At 35.4% G+C, this 15136-nt stretch overlaps 1 protein-coding gene across 1 annotated transcript; it reads left to right on the forward strand.

The window, feature by feature from the left end:
• The first annotated feature begins 835 nt into the window (after positions 1–835).
• Positions 836–13430, forward strand: lva (lava lamp). The gene is made up of 6 exons (XM_065506741.1): positions 836–940; positions 1284–1570; positions 1951–12199; positions 12414–12519; positions 12588–12736; positions 12838–13430. The coding sequence occupies exons 2-6, from the start codon at positions 1514–1516 to the stop codon at positions 12927–12929; spliced, it is 10653 nt and encodes a 3550-aa protein (XP_065362813.1). The 5' UTR covers positions 836–940; positions 1284–1513; the 3' UTR covers positions 12930–13430.
• Positions 13431–15136: the final 1706 nt, after the last annotated feature.

Genomic DNA, 15136 nt, shown 5'->3' on the forward strand with positions numbered 1-15136 from the left:
GATTTTTATTAAAGTGTGTTAGATAAGTAAGTAACATAAATACGTTTAACAATTTAAATTAAAAAGCCCAATAAAATTCTTAATTGTAAAATCTAGTAAGATTGGCGGGAATCGAACCCGCAACCCTTAGATTAATAGACCAGCACATGATTGACTAGTCTACCAATATACCTGATATTTATATGATAATCTTCCAATCGCTTATAACTCAGTAAATATAGTTTTTTTTTTGGAAAAATAACGATAATCTGTGATGACTCTTATCTCCTAATAAAATTGAATTCAATATAATAATTCAGTAAAATTGAGTTTTTTTAATAAATTTTTTTTAATTTTAAAATCGCTACTTCTGGCTTCAAGCCGGCATCTATAAACACAAGAGACTATACATGGCAAAACGATTTTTCGTCCGACTTCGACATTTTAATTTAAAAAATATATATAAAAACTAATTTTTTTACAATAAAAAAAAACAATACTTTTTCGACTATTATCTACTGATCGATTGTTCGAAAATCAACTTATAGAACTCTATAATACATATATATTTCGAATTAATTTTCACTCGCGAATTTGTTTCAATAATCGCGACATTTTACGTAAAAAAATCTCTGAATTAGCAACACTGCATTTTTAGTACTTATTTTTTACAACACAGTAATCAAGGCGAATTTCTAATAAGGTGGTGTTGATATTTTTGTTTTTACTTCTATGAGTGTTTGAAATGTCACGCCAGCGTAAAACAAACAAAAACAATAGGAAAACTTAGACAGCATTAGCCACATAAACAAAAACAACTTGTATGTGGTTTTTGTAATTTGTGTACTTGTTGTAGAATTGCTCTTATCTAATAAAGAATTCGCCTTGACAGTAATTTGCTGACATGGACTTAATTTGTGTGTTTTTTTCTTTAATAAATTTTGTTCTATAAAAATTTATGGTAAATTACCCATAAAAACCTAAAAATAATTAATAAAAACAATTGAAATATATTTTGCTACATCTATACTATTGGAAATATATACAGTTGTTAAGAAAATCAATAAATTTAACGCCAAAACATGAATTGAAAATCTAGCTAAATTGTGAAAAAAACGAACACGTCAGATATACTTTTATTTTTTTCCGTGGCATTGAGTTTTCTTGTTTTAATTGATGTGATCATAGATGTAAAAATACTAGAGATATTTGTTCCGTGTTAAATCGTCTTTATATGTATATTTATTTGGTGATAATTTGCATATTGAAAATAAATTCTTTTTGTGTTTGTTCTTTTCTTCTAGTACAAGTACCAATGTTCAAGTTCAGCAGCCAACGAAAAGTTCAACCTAACGAGTTTATTAAAAACAACACAAAAATATTAGTTACAACAACAAGAGATATCATTTAACATTTTTTTAAGTGTGAATGTTTGTTTAGTATTTAGTTATATATTTTTTTTTTAAATTTTACTTGTGTGAAAATCATTAAACTAAAATAGTTATAGTTAACGATAAAAATATATTGTTTCACCATGTCCGATACGAACGAACAGCAACAACAATTGCAGGAAAGTTTCCTACAACAACAGGTAAGTGAAAGTGAAATTATTTTTATATTGTCATAAATTTAATTTGGAATAATGTTTATTAGAAATTTCCTGAACCAGAAAGAATAGATTTCCTGAACCAGAAAGAATTGGAGTTCTATTTATAACAAACTCATTTTTATTTATTTGATATTTTCATTCTAAATTGGGTCATATTATCTTTCATAAATAATTTCTTTCAATCTGATCGATTTTTCAATTAATTTTCCAAAAGTTGAGTTATGACTTTAACGTTTGCCTATAAACTACGCCGCAAGTCGTTTGTTGGAACAAATCATTAATATAACCCTTAATCCAAATTAATGTGATGACAATATTGTACACCAATCTTCCGAATCTTTACTAATCAATTTCATTTGTAGGAAAAAATATCCGCCCTAAAAGAACTTGTACGCAAGTCAGGAGCAGCACATGGTTCCAGTAAATCAGCAGCTCAAGAAAAAGTTAAAAACATCGCGGAAAGACTATTGAAATCCAAAGCTAAAAGTAAACAAGGCTTAAATGTCTCCACCTACACTACTACAGAAACAGCCTCAACAGAAGTCTCTTTTGGGGCTCAAGATCATGCAAATATGTTGTCAATTTCACAAGGACAATTTCCCGTGCAATCGCCCGCACCCAGCTTTGCCTCGACACCAAATCCCACACCCAATCCAACGCCGTCGAAACCACAAGCTTCACAGACAAATAAAACCCCTTCGTCGTCCATTCCGTATTCCTTGCAAAGCAGTGAAAAGATTGCCTTAATGAGACAACAGCTGGAGCAAAACAAATTGCGTATGGCCCAAAAGGCCTCCAGTAAACAGCATTTAGAGCAGTTGGTTTCACAGCTGAAAGATAAATTCGAAACCACACAACAGTGTCTGGAGGATACTACCGAATTGGGTAGATCTATGTCAGATTTAAGTAATTTGGTACACTACACACCCGTCAGCCGGGAGCGGCACAAATCCGCTACAGACTTAAGTAGTCAAAACTTTAGCCTGGAAAAGGAGCGCATCAAATTCCTGGAAAATCGTTGCCGTCTGTTGGAGAAACAACTGGACAAGGAAAAACAAAACAATCAACGCAACAACTCGGCCAACGTGTCCAGCAACAATGAACTCTTAGAAAGCAAAATCTCCGAATTGGAATTGTCTGTGCAAGAGAAAGAAAAAGAGTTTGAAGCAAAAGAAAAGAGCCTAAAAGAGGAATTAAAGAAACTGCAAAACAGCAGAGAAATAACAGATTTTGAGACTTCAGAGGAGAATGCAAAATTACTAAAAGAAAATGAAGAATTAAAATTAGAAATTGATAGAATTACAAATACAAACAATAATAAGCAATTACAACAACAAATTGAGAAAATTAATCAGGAAAATAACCAATTGAAACAGCAACTGGAAACGCTTGGCAAGCAGTTGGAAGTTTTTACTTCAGAAACAGAAACATCTGAATCGGAAAATTCTACCTCTAGACTACAAACTGAGGTGGAAGAATTAAAGAAACAGTTGGAAACTTTTAAATCTAAAGAATCTGCTGAAACTCTGGATATATTGAACGAAAACCATTTGCTGAAACAGGAAACTGAGACCCAATTGAAACGTATACAGGAATTGAATGAAATCAATGATGTTTTGGAAACCACAAGATGTGATTTAACATCCAAGTGCACAGAATTGGAAGAACAAATAAAACATTTGCAGGCTGATGTTATAGTGGCTCAAGAAAAACTAAAATTGTCCGAAGAAAGATGCACGGAATTAGAAAATATTAATGAAAACTCTAAGGCAACTACCTCTTCATCATCATCAGTAGCAAGCCAAGATATCGACAGTCAAGTCAAGGCTGAAATGGCCAAACAAATACAAGAACTAATGGATGAGTTGGTAGAGGTAAGAATGGAAAACTCTCAGCTTAAAGTTACCTTAAATGAACAAGAAAAATTAGAGATCAATGACAGTTCTATAGCCGAAAAACTAGCCAGTTTGGAAGCCTGCATAGAGGCACAAAGAGAAGATCTCTTGAAATCCCAAGAAACGCAAAAGAAATACGAAGAGGAGTTAATGGAAAAGACCATAGAGTTAAATGTCTTAAATGCCAATTTCAAAGCACTAGAAGAGAAATTGGAAACATCTAAAACCAAACCACTATTCTCCTCAAATACTTCCTCCAATCAGGACTCTAACAATCCAGAATTGGAGATGGAAAATCAACAATTGAAACAAAAACTAGATGAATCCAATAAGGCCATGATCAAATTGAAATTGAAGTGCAAACAAACTGAAAAACAAATAGAAAAATTGAAGAAGGGCTCTGATCTTCATGGAGAGGTGGTGAAATTGACTAAAGAAAAAGAAAAATTGCAGCAAAAGATTACCGAACTGGAAGATGAAAAGGGTCAGTGGCAGTTGACCCAAATGGAGACTTCACAATCTAGCAGCAAAGAAGAGACAAACAAAGAAGACCTGCACAAAGAATGTGAAGAGAAAATTCTCGATTTAGAATCTTTGGTTAAAGAAAAGGAAATTTTATTGGAGTCCTTGAAACAGGGAGAACAGTCTCGTGTTACCTCAGAATTGGGTGAAATACAATTGGAGGAACAAGTCAAGGAGTTAACTGAGGAATTAACAACTTTACGGAAAGACTTTGAATTGAAGGAACTGAAATTGCAAGAATATTTGGAAACTAATGAGAAAATCAACAAACAAAAAGATGAGTTGGACAAAAAACTAGAACATTATCTTAATGAAAACATAGAACTCTTGGACAAGGTAGAAAAACTTTCCAAATCTTCTTCCTCTGCTGAGTCCATAGAAATCGTAGAACGACTAACACAACAGGAAAAACAAGAGCTGGAAGAGTTTAACAAACGTTTGGGTGACTCCAGCGAAGAAACACCCTCCTCACAAAAGGATGCTGTCAATGAGCTGACACAAACCGAAATAAGTCCCGAAATAACAGAAAGCTTAAATAAATTACGCGAGGAAAGTTCCGAGCTAATGAACAAAATTGAATTGTTCACCACTGAAAGAAGAGAAGTCTTGGAAAAAATGGAATATTTAAGCACGGAAAATCAAGAACTTCTAAAGCGCATAGAATATTTAAGCCAAGACAAGAAAGAATTGGAAAATAAACTCACACAGCAAGCCGATAATTGCAATGAGTTACAAACGAAATTAAGCACAGTTACAAAAGAAAAGGAATCCTTGAACTCCCAAATGCAGGAGTTTAAGAACCAAAAGGCTCAATTGTCGCAAGAGTTAACTTCATTGCAACAATCTTCCGAGGTAGTGGCGGCCTTGGATAATGGTGAGACTTTGTTTGAAAAATGTGAAAAATCTTTATCCAAACTTTACGGGGAACTGGAGGCATACCGCAAGGCCAACGACAAAAAGAGTAAATTTAATGTTTCCAAAAAATTGGCCAAGGAGGCAGAAAATGCCCATTCCCAACTCAGTGAGTTGCTGCAAAAGGTTAAGGAATCCAGCAGTGCAGTGGAGACTGTAACAGTGGTTGAAACTGTGGTAGCAGTAACAGCTCCCAATGGTAAAGCTTTGGCCGAATACGAACAATTAACAGCCCAAAATCGAGAACTCAAAGCCACCATACAAGAACTGCGCCGTTTGTTGGACGAGGCTAGAGATCAACAAGAAGACCAAACCGACAATAGATTCTCCTCCGAAGAAAGACAAGCCATACAATCTGAAGAAGATAAGGAACTACACAACGAAACCAATAAAAAATTGCAACAATCCCTGGAAGAAATTCAACAATATGAAACCCAATTGAACGAACTACAATCTCGTGTGGAAGACCTAACACAGGAACTGTATGAGGCTAGAACGGGACTAGATGAAAAGTCAACAGAGATTTCAGAACTTTCGACGGAAATCGTCAACCTTAAAAAACTAGCCGAAGACTTTGATCGTGCCATTAATGACAAGGAAATGACACATGAAAAACAAATCGAGCAATTAACCCGGCTACGAAAACAACTTGAAGCTAAATGTGATACTTACGAGCAGGAAATGGAAATACTGCAAACTTTGGTTAACGAGCAAAAACAACAGCTTATAGAGGCCTACAAAGAGCATGAACATGAAATGAATCTTAAGCTTTTGGAGCTGCAGCAACATGAAGAGAAAGCTCACGAATTAAAACAAGAAATTGTGCAACTGAAACAAACGTCTGCGCTCCAAGGTTCAGAGCTGACACAGGATTTACAAAAAGAATGTGAAAAACTTAAAGAATCACTGAAAATCAACAAACACTTGGCGCAAGAGCAAGTTGAGGAATTGTCCAATAAACAGGAGACCATCGATACTCTCAACCAACAAATCATTGATCTTTACAAGACAATGGAGGAAAATTCCAATAAAATTATAGAAAAAGAAGATGAAATTTCTTATTTACAAGAATTGTTTGACAACAACCAACAGGAGTTGTCCAAATTGCAGCAGACTCATCGCGAATTACTAAAGCAACATCAAGATCTTGTTTTAGTTGACCAGCAGCAAAAGCAACAAATACAACAACAGCTAGAGCAACTGTCCTCAATAACAAGCTGGCAACAAAAGGTGCAAGATTTGGAGCAACGTAATAAAGAGCAGTTGGATAAACTTAAGAAATATGCCGCCAATTTGAAGAAGAAGGCCCAACAATGTCTAGACTACCAAAGTAAATTAAAATTACTAGAAAATCAAGCTGCGAGCAACAACAATACACAAGAACTAGAGGTTATTAACAGCAAAAATGTTCAATTACAACAAGAACTCCAACAAGCCCATCAACAACTACAAGAAAAAGCCCAAGAATTGGAAGACATCGTTAGGGTTAAGTTAGCTTTAGAGCAACAGGTTCAAGAATTACGACAAGAGTTGCATAAAAAAGAAATTGCTTTAGAAGAAGCACAACAACAATCTTCTTTGGAAATCCAAGCTATGCAAGAAGAATTGATGTTGTTGCGAGAACAATTGAAAGAAAAAATGCAGGAAACCAACGAATTCAAACAGAGCTTGACAGACAGAGACTCGGAAAGCCAGAAATTAAAACATGAATTACAAATAACTCAAACTCAAGTGCAGAAACTACAAAATGATTTAGCCTTAGCTCAACAATTAAGCTCAGCTGCATATGATACTAATGAAACAGAGCAATTAAGACTAGATTTACAAACGGCTCAAATTAACTTACAACAACTGCAAAATAAATCGGAATCCGAATTACAAGCTGCTCAAGCGATCATACAAAAACTAGAGACTGATTTACAAACATCCCAACAAAGTTCATCATTCACATCCGACTGGGGCGACTTTAACGAAACAGATCAGTTGAAGGAAGAACTTCAGTGCACTCAAGAAAATCTTAAGCTAAAAATAAAAGAAATCGAAGAGCTCAGACAATCGTTAATGGCAGCTCAAGAACAATTAACCGATTGGGGAAATGAGTCTTCAGTAAAGAACGCCGACTACGAGAATCTGAATAAGGTCTTACAAGACAAGACCGCCAAACTTGAAAGAGCCGAAAACACTATGGAGGAATTAGAGAACGAATTAATGACGCTTAGAGAAAAGGATTATGAGAATTCGCAAAAGCTACAAGAGCTAACTAAGGAATTGGATAGTATCAAACACAACACCCAGCAAAACCCTGTAAACAATGACCTGGAGAATCAACTGAAAGTGGTAAGCGAAGAGTTGAAGGCTAAATCTTTGAAATTTGAAAAATCCAAGGCTGTAATAAAAGAACGCAATGGCCAGATCCACAGACTGCAAGCCCAACTCAAAGATTTGCAAGAGAAATTAACCACTTGTCCAGAAGAAGAGATTCTTTCACCCACCACACAACATCAATTAGATGCTTCCATACAGCAGCCGGTCAGAGCAGAGTTAGAAGCTCTCCAAGAAGCCTACAATAAACTCAACGATAAGTACAACAGCGAGAAGGCCAACTTCCAAGAAACCACAACCCGCTTGGAAACTTTACACGATGGCATACAAGCCAAACTGCAAGAGGATATGTCCTACATAGAGACCCTCGAACAGGAAAATAATACATTTAAAGAAAAAATATGCCGTTTGCAAGAATGTGTATCAGTATTTGAAGAACGTAGAGCTTCTATGGAACGTAGAGTTAACATTATGGATGAGCAGATGCAAAACAAGACCGAAGAGCACCTTAAGGTGGAAGATGAATTGGTGTATCGCTTAAATATGCTCTCCGAACATGATGAAGTCATAGGTCAACGCTTGTTAGATTCACAAAGTGAGAAGGAAGTCATAGAAGAGAACCATCGTAAGCTACAAACCGACTACAATCTGTTGCAAACACAATACCAAAAATTGGAAAAAGAATTCAGTGAATTTAAGTCTGAGTCTAGTAATGACTATGATCAGGAATTAAACACCCTAAGAGAAAAGCTAGTAAAGACCGAAGCTGATATGGAGAGACAAAAAGCTGTTTATGATGGTAAGTTGGCGTCCAAGGTCACGGAACTCGATGAACTTGAGTGTGAGCTCAGCGACCAGCTAGAGAAAATAAATGCTGAAAAAAGACAACTATCCGAACAGCTTGAACGCATGACGGACGATTGTGCTGCCCAACAAAATGACATTCTAAGACTACAAGAGAATCTTAATACTTTGGAGCAGGCCAAAAGCGAGCTGGAACGGGAATCATCGTGGCTGCGCATGCAAACCGAGAATTCGCAGCAGGACCTTTATGAACTACAAGAACTACGCATGCAGTCTATGCAAGATAAAACCGAAATTGAGAATCTGAGGCATCAAATTGATACTCTCTCCTCCAATCATGAAAGTGAGCTGCAGGCTTTGCGCACTCAAATATCAGAGTTGGATACCTTGCGCATGCAAGTGGGTCAGAATCAAACGGATGACCAGGTTTTCATCGAAACCGAAAATAAGAGATTGACAGATCTTTTGGCAGAAAAGGAGTCCGTTATAGAGAACTATCAACGCCAAAACTTGCAATTGCAAATGGCTGCTGCGGCCGCAAGTTCAACTACCTCAAATCAACAGGATCCATTTGCCTTAGCCTTTGGCATGCCTGCCCAAAATGCCACAAACAATCAGTTAACTACAAGTGATAATTCTAACAACGAAATTGAACGCCTTAACCAAGAATTGCAAGACAGAAATCAACAAATCTACCGCCTGCAACAAGATTTGAACAATCTACAGGCTGAATTTAATGTGGTAAATGATGCCAACCAAGAAATGCAAGGGCAGCTAACAGAACGCCAACAAGATGCAGTAAATCTACAAACTCTGCAAAGTGTAGCTTCTGCTTTAACAGAATCCCAGCCCACTGATGTCATACCAGCTCCTCCCATGTTCTTTACAGCAGATGCAGCTGTCAGGTCACCATTTGACGATTTAATACAAGGCTCCCATAACGCAGAACCATCTAATGAAATTTCCCTAGAACAACCACCCACAATAGAGGATCTACAGCGCAATGTTTCCGATTTAGAGAAACATGCTCAAGATTTGGAACACAAACTGGCCATGCGGAATCAAAGGCAATCCGAATACGAAGACAAGTTCAGAGATTTGGAATCTCGTTATCAAGAGAGAGACCAGCAATTGCAACAATCCCATAGTGAGTTGCAAAAAATGCATGCTGAATTGACGCAGCTTCAGCAACATCAAGTGGAATTACTAGCCCAACAACACGAACTGCATGAGCTTAGAAATCAAGTAGGCTCCCTAGAAAGTTTGCTGCAAAATAAAGATCAGGAAATAATCCGCATTAAGCGTGAGCAACAAGACGAAGCTCATCTAAAGAAAACAATGCCTTCTTTGGAAAGTCAAATTTTACCCGTTTTCCAAGATCCCAACACGCAGCCCACTTTGGACATGTTCTTTGGCAATTCAGCACCAGCACCTGAGTTTGAAGTCTTTGCACTACCTCAAGAATCTAACGAACCCGTAGTGGAGGAATTGATAGTACCCAAAAAGGCTTATGTCTGTCATCCTCCAGCTTCTATAGACACTGCTATTACTGCTCTTGATTTGGGTGAGGATTGGGGTGATTCTTGGGGCAACACAGAGGCCACAGCAGAAGCAGAACATTTTGCCAAAATTTCCGCATCCAATACATCAAGTGTGCCTGGGTCTCTAGTGCCCAGAGAACAACAATTGGAATTACAAATGCAAGATCTAAATGAACGTTTGCAGGAGCTACAACTGGCCTTAGAACGCAGCGATGAACAAAAGAAAGAGCTGCACGTCAAGTCGGGCAAACTAATGAAGAAACTAAAGGAATATAAAGTGAAAATAGATGAACTTCAGTCTACTGCCCATAATAAGGACTATCGTAAGTCAGCTTCCATGGAATCCAATTCCATGTTTGATGATTTGGTACAAGAAGAATTGAAGAGTCAAATAAAATCTCTAGAAACCCATCTTGAAGAGCAGAAGAAACAGCAAGAAACGTTCACTCTCGAAAAGGAGAAACTACTTAAGAGAATCGATGTTTTAACGGCCGGCAATGAACGCATGTCCGAGATGAAAGAACGCCAAGATATGGAGGTGCAAATGTATCAGACACGCATAAGAGAACTGCAAGAGAAATTAAACACTCTAAATGATTGGGGTAATGAAGACAGCGCTCCCAAAGATGCCCCGAAACAATCGGGAGATGATCAAGAGGAGAAAACACAAAATGTACCACAAAATGCTTTGTCGGAACTACAAAAGCAAATTTCCGCCTTGACCCTGGAGGTGCATGATCTCACTAGTGACAGATTAGAGTTGCAGGCGTTATTGGAAGATGAGAAAATTAACTCTAACAAAGCGGAAGAAGTTGTAGCTTCATTACGTCTACAATTAAATAACTTAGAGGAAGCTAAAACGGGAGAAAAAAGTGCTGAAACTTATCAATTAAACAATCTTAAACTAGAGCTGCAAAATCTTCAAGAATCATATTATACTTTGCTAAGCGCTAAAGATAAACTAGAATCAGAATTTAAGAATCAAACTGAAACTCTAACTTTGTCACAAGCCAATGAGAAGAGACTACAAGCTGAAGTTAATGCTTTACAGCAAGAAGTGGAAAACCTCAGGGACACACTTAACAATACCAAACAAAGTTTAATCGATTTGGAGTCAGAATTATCGCTACTCAAAGAGCAAAAAGAGAAACAGATTGATGAAGTCAGCAGTAAAGAGAAAAAACTAAGTATAGATTTAATGAAACAAGAAATCCAGATGTTACTCACACAAAAACATACCATAGAAGAACAAGCCAATCAATTGTTAAAGGAAAATGAGTCTCTAAAATTGACTCAAACTCCTGCAGAGGATATTATGGCTTTAGAGGAAAAGTTACAAAACTTATCAGCAGAAAATGAGTACTTAAAGACTGCCGCCGGACACAGCACAAGCAGCAGCAACAATGAAGAGCTAACGGCCATGTTGCAGGAAAAAGAATCCGAGATTTTACACTTGAAACAACGTATCAACGATCTAATGAACGAAGACCAAACGGAAAAGCTGGTTTTGGAAATACTCACCAAAAACCAGGAAATACACATGTTAAAAATGCAAGTCAAACACTTGGAGGAAGATAAACATGAATTGGAAAACAATCTTTCTTTGCAAATAACCCAAGAAATGCAAGCCAACAAAGAAGACACACAAAACACTAAGCAAGACGAAAACAGGGTGCAGGAGTTAGAAACGCAAATAAAAGTTTTAATGGAGGAGAAAACACACATGGAAGAGGAGTTACAAATTCTAAATAACCATGTTTTAGAATCCCTGCAATTGGAGGATAAAATGAAGGTGCTAACTTTGGAGTTGGACACCAAAAACATTGAAATCTCTGAATTACGTAGAACAGTGGAGTCATTTAAATCTACGGGAGGAACGAGCAAACCTGAAAACACCTCAGTAGATTTTGTTGCTCTGAACAGTCAATGGGAAGCCATTGTTGAACAACGCTGTGGTGAAATTGCTAAAATGTGGCAAGATCATTTGGCTCAAAGAGAACGAGATTTCAAAGCCAACGAAGAACGTCTTAAGGAAGAAATCTCGACTTTAAGAAATAATCAAGCAGCCAATCTAACCATCGAGACCGGACCTCAAGTTATATCGGTAGAAACCACTTCCTCATCCACACCCGTTTCAGATTCCACCACCGCATCGGGAACCACCTCGGCCGAAGCCTCGCAAGACGGCTCTCCTTTGCGCCTACAATCTGAAGATGCCGATTCCATAATTGAAAAAATGCAAGCTGCTTTGGAATCCCAAGAAGTGGAAATAGTCACACTCAAAGAACAATTGGCCATACGTTCGGCCGAATATGCCCGCTTGGCAGCACAATATGATCCCTTTAAACTACGCGACACCTCATCACACAGTTCCGTAACAGTTTTCTCGGAAAATCGCAGACAAGCTCCTGCTCCAGCTGTCGAAGCGCCAATGGTCTCCAAATCCGAATTGGACTTGGCCATGTATATGCTGCATCAGCGTGATATGCGTTGCGAAGAAATGACTTTGGAAATTGTCAATCTTTTGGCCGAAAGAGACACACTGCAATTGAAACTGTCGAATACTTTGAGGCAGTTGGAAGCGAAGAATGTTCAAACGGGAGGTTTAGCTGAAGGTAAATTTTATTTGTTGATATACCAAATATTTATAGTTTGTCGTTCCATTTGTAGATCTCATATTTTTCATTTGTGAAATTAGAGTCATCAACTTTTTTTTATTTTAATTTATCTTAAACTTTGGTGAAGTTTATATAAGATTCGGCGCTGCCGAATATATCACTGATGATTGTTTTGCAATAAAATGTTTAATTTTTCAAATTTAAATTTCAGCTACACCTGTAACGGGATACTCAACGTCACCATCTGAAAATGTGGCCTATACCTCAGTTGCGGGTTCGACTGGGGGCATAGCTGCTGATGATGATTTGAATGAAAAGTAAGTAAATTGTTATATTTTGAGTTCAATAGTTTTTCTTTATTATTACGTGTTTTTTTTTTGTTTAGGCTTTCCCAGCTACAAACTGTCAGCCATTCCAAAGACAAGGTTATCAAGGAAGAACGTGAACAACGTATACGCCAAATTGAGAAATTACAACAGGATGTTGCCAAAATGCCACCAGCTGCCGTCTCTGAATTAATTGGAACCGATTTATGTAAGTAACAAAAATTCGAGTTTGAAAACATTCCTAGCTGAAACATATTTTATTTTCAATTACTGAAGTCTTTAATTTTTTATAAAATTGATTCTTTGCAGCTCAAGCAAATCAATCACCTTCCACGGTTTTATTAAACTGGCTTTGGGGCAGCAAAGGTGGCAATACTGGTGGTTCCCCATCAGGTTTCTAAATTAACCGCGCTGCAATATCTTAATTTCTAAACCAATTACGGTGGCTTATTATAGCACTTGATCAGTTCCCGATTGATTCGATTTCTTTAATGTGTGTGTAAATATTAGATAAAAAATAAAACGTATCGTCTTAATTTCTTATATTCCTAATTTTACTATTCTTTTTTGTTGTTGTTGATTAAGATGCAATTACTTGCGATTTCAATAAATTATTATTAAGTAATTTGCATTCATCCATTTATATTCAATTTATTATAGAAAACTAATTCTTTTCTTGTAATATTTTATTAAGTTGTAAGTTTATATGTATAATAATTAATAAATGAAAAAAAAAATCACAAACAAATATGCTACTAAATATTTATAAATGAGTGATGAAGTAAACAAAAAAAAAATAAACTAATAAACCCGTTATTTAGTGAAAATATCATTAATATAGTTATTGAAAAAAAGCAAATAAACATTGGTAATAATAAAATGTTTTAGTATTTAAACAATAAGTGTTTTTTATTGAGATATTTGGGGAAACATTTAAATGTATAGGTTATTTTAATTTCACTTACGAATTTAGTTTTCGGTCCTTCGGCTACTAACATTTAAACAACACTTTATAAAAACTGCTTTTGTGTCGAATCTGAAAATAATATTCGATCTGTACTTTTTGGTATCCACTAAAAAATGTTCCCATATACATACATATACCTGTCACAGAATTCCATTCTGATCGAAAGTGGAACTAATTCCGTATTTCGTTTCTTCAGAAAAAATAAAACGAAAATTTCTTTCGGAATGAAACCACTTTCAGTTTTCAAAGTGGAATTGATATTTCATTGTAATTATTTGTTTTTCTAAAATGTTTAATCAAGTTCTGTACCAAAAACTTCACATTTGCTTTAAAATAAAAAAACGCTGTCAATTTAAAATAAGAAATACAGAACTATTAAATATTTTTGGAAGTTATAAATTACACGGAATTCGATCGGAATAAAATCTACGGAATTGAGTTCAATTAATAGTAGTTTAATAACGCTTTCAGCATAAAACACGGAATGTTTATTTTTTTATGAAACTTATTTTATGAATATTAGCACCCCAAATATATCAAGAACACTTTTAAAAATTGTAGAAGTTACAAACGAAACAAAACACCAAAAAACAAAATACGCAAAGCAATGAAACCAACACACATCCAAACATACGTTTTGTTGCTTTTTTGTCAAAGCATGCAATAAATTGTCTTTTTTTGATGAAATTTTCAGAGGTTGTCTCGGATTTTTGCTAATATCTCCGTTATTTATGGGCGGATTTTGCTGATTTTAAATAGCAAAATTCTCGAAAGCATGTCTGACAGAATTATTGAAGATTTGGGGTCTTCAGAAAATTGATTTCAACAAACAGACGGACATGGTTTAATCGACTCCGCTGTCTATAAGGATCCAGAATATATGTACATATATACTTTATAGGGTCGGAAAATTATATTGTGGAAATTACAAACGGAATGATAAACTTATATATACCCTCCTCACGAAGGTGAAGTGTATAATAATATAAACTTTTTGTGAAAACTATATTCTGTAATTAATAAACGTACTATATTTTTAAGATAAATTAAAATTTACTAGGTTTTCTATTAAAATATAGCAAATATCAGCGTATTTAATCTTTAAAGTAAAAAAAACACTTGTAGAATGTGGTTGTACTTCTTAGCTTGGGAAAAACAATGGAAACTTTTAAACTCTTCAAGGCAGAAGACTAAAAACCAAAATTTTACCGATATTTCAATATTTATTCTATTTGGATACTTTTTTTTCTTTTTGTAATTTTATTCCTACAATTAATTGAAAAATATTACAGCAATTTAAATTTAACGTCCTCAAAGCAAATCATATTCTGTATGCCACTTGTCAATATGTTAATATGTAATAATGAATAAGTGGCAGCATTGCAAAACCACATGTTTACCTCTAACTTTCTACGATAAACATAACAAAAAGCATTTAAAAATTAGAAAATATAATTAATTAAATATTTATAATAATGTTTACATTAGCATAAAATTGTAATGAATTTTAAAATTTGATAAAATCCATATAGTTTTTAAACAAATTAACAATTTGCAAGTAGCCAAACATATAATCGTTAAAAAACATGTGATCATATGTTCAAGGTGATTTTTATAAACACAAGTGGGCTTATGGGGCAA

The sequence above is a fragment of the Calliphora vicina genome, chromosome 4, assembly GCF_958450345.1.
Source record: "Calliphora vicina chromosome 4, idCalVici1.1, whole genome shotgun sequence".
NCBI classification, from domain to species: domain Eukaryota; kingdom Metazoa; phylum Arthropoda; class Insecta; order Diptera; family Calliphoridae; genus Calliphora; species Calliphora vicina.

What these genes read in the sequence shown, in the direction of transcription:
- lva (XM_065506741.1), top strand. Translation starts at nt 1,514, where the DNA reads ATGTCCGATACGAACGAACAGCAACAACAATTGCAGGAAAGTTTCCTA. An exon ending in AACGGGAGGTTTAGCTGAAG is followed by an intron (nt 12,200 to 12,413) that starts GTAAATTTTATT and finishes TTTAAATTTCAG; the next exon opens with CTACACCTGTAACGGGATAC. An exon ending in GATGATGATTTGAATGAAAA is followed by an intron (nt 12,520 to 12,587) that starts GTAAGTAAATTG and finishes TTTTTTGTTTAG; the next exon opens with GCTTTCCCAGCTACAAACTG.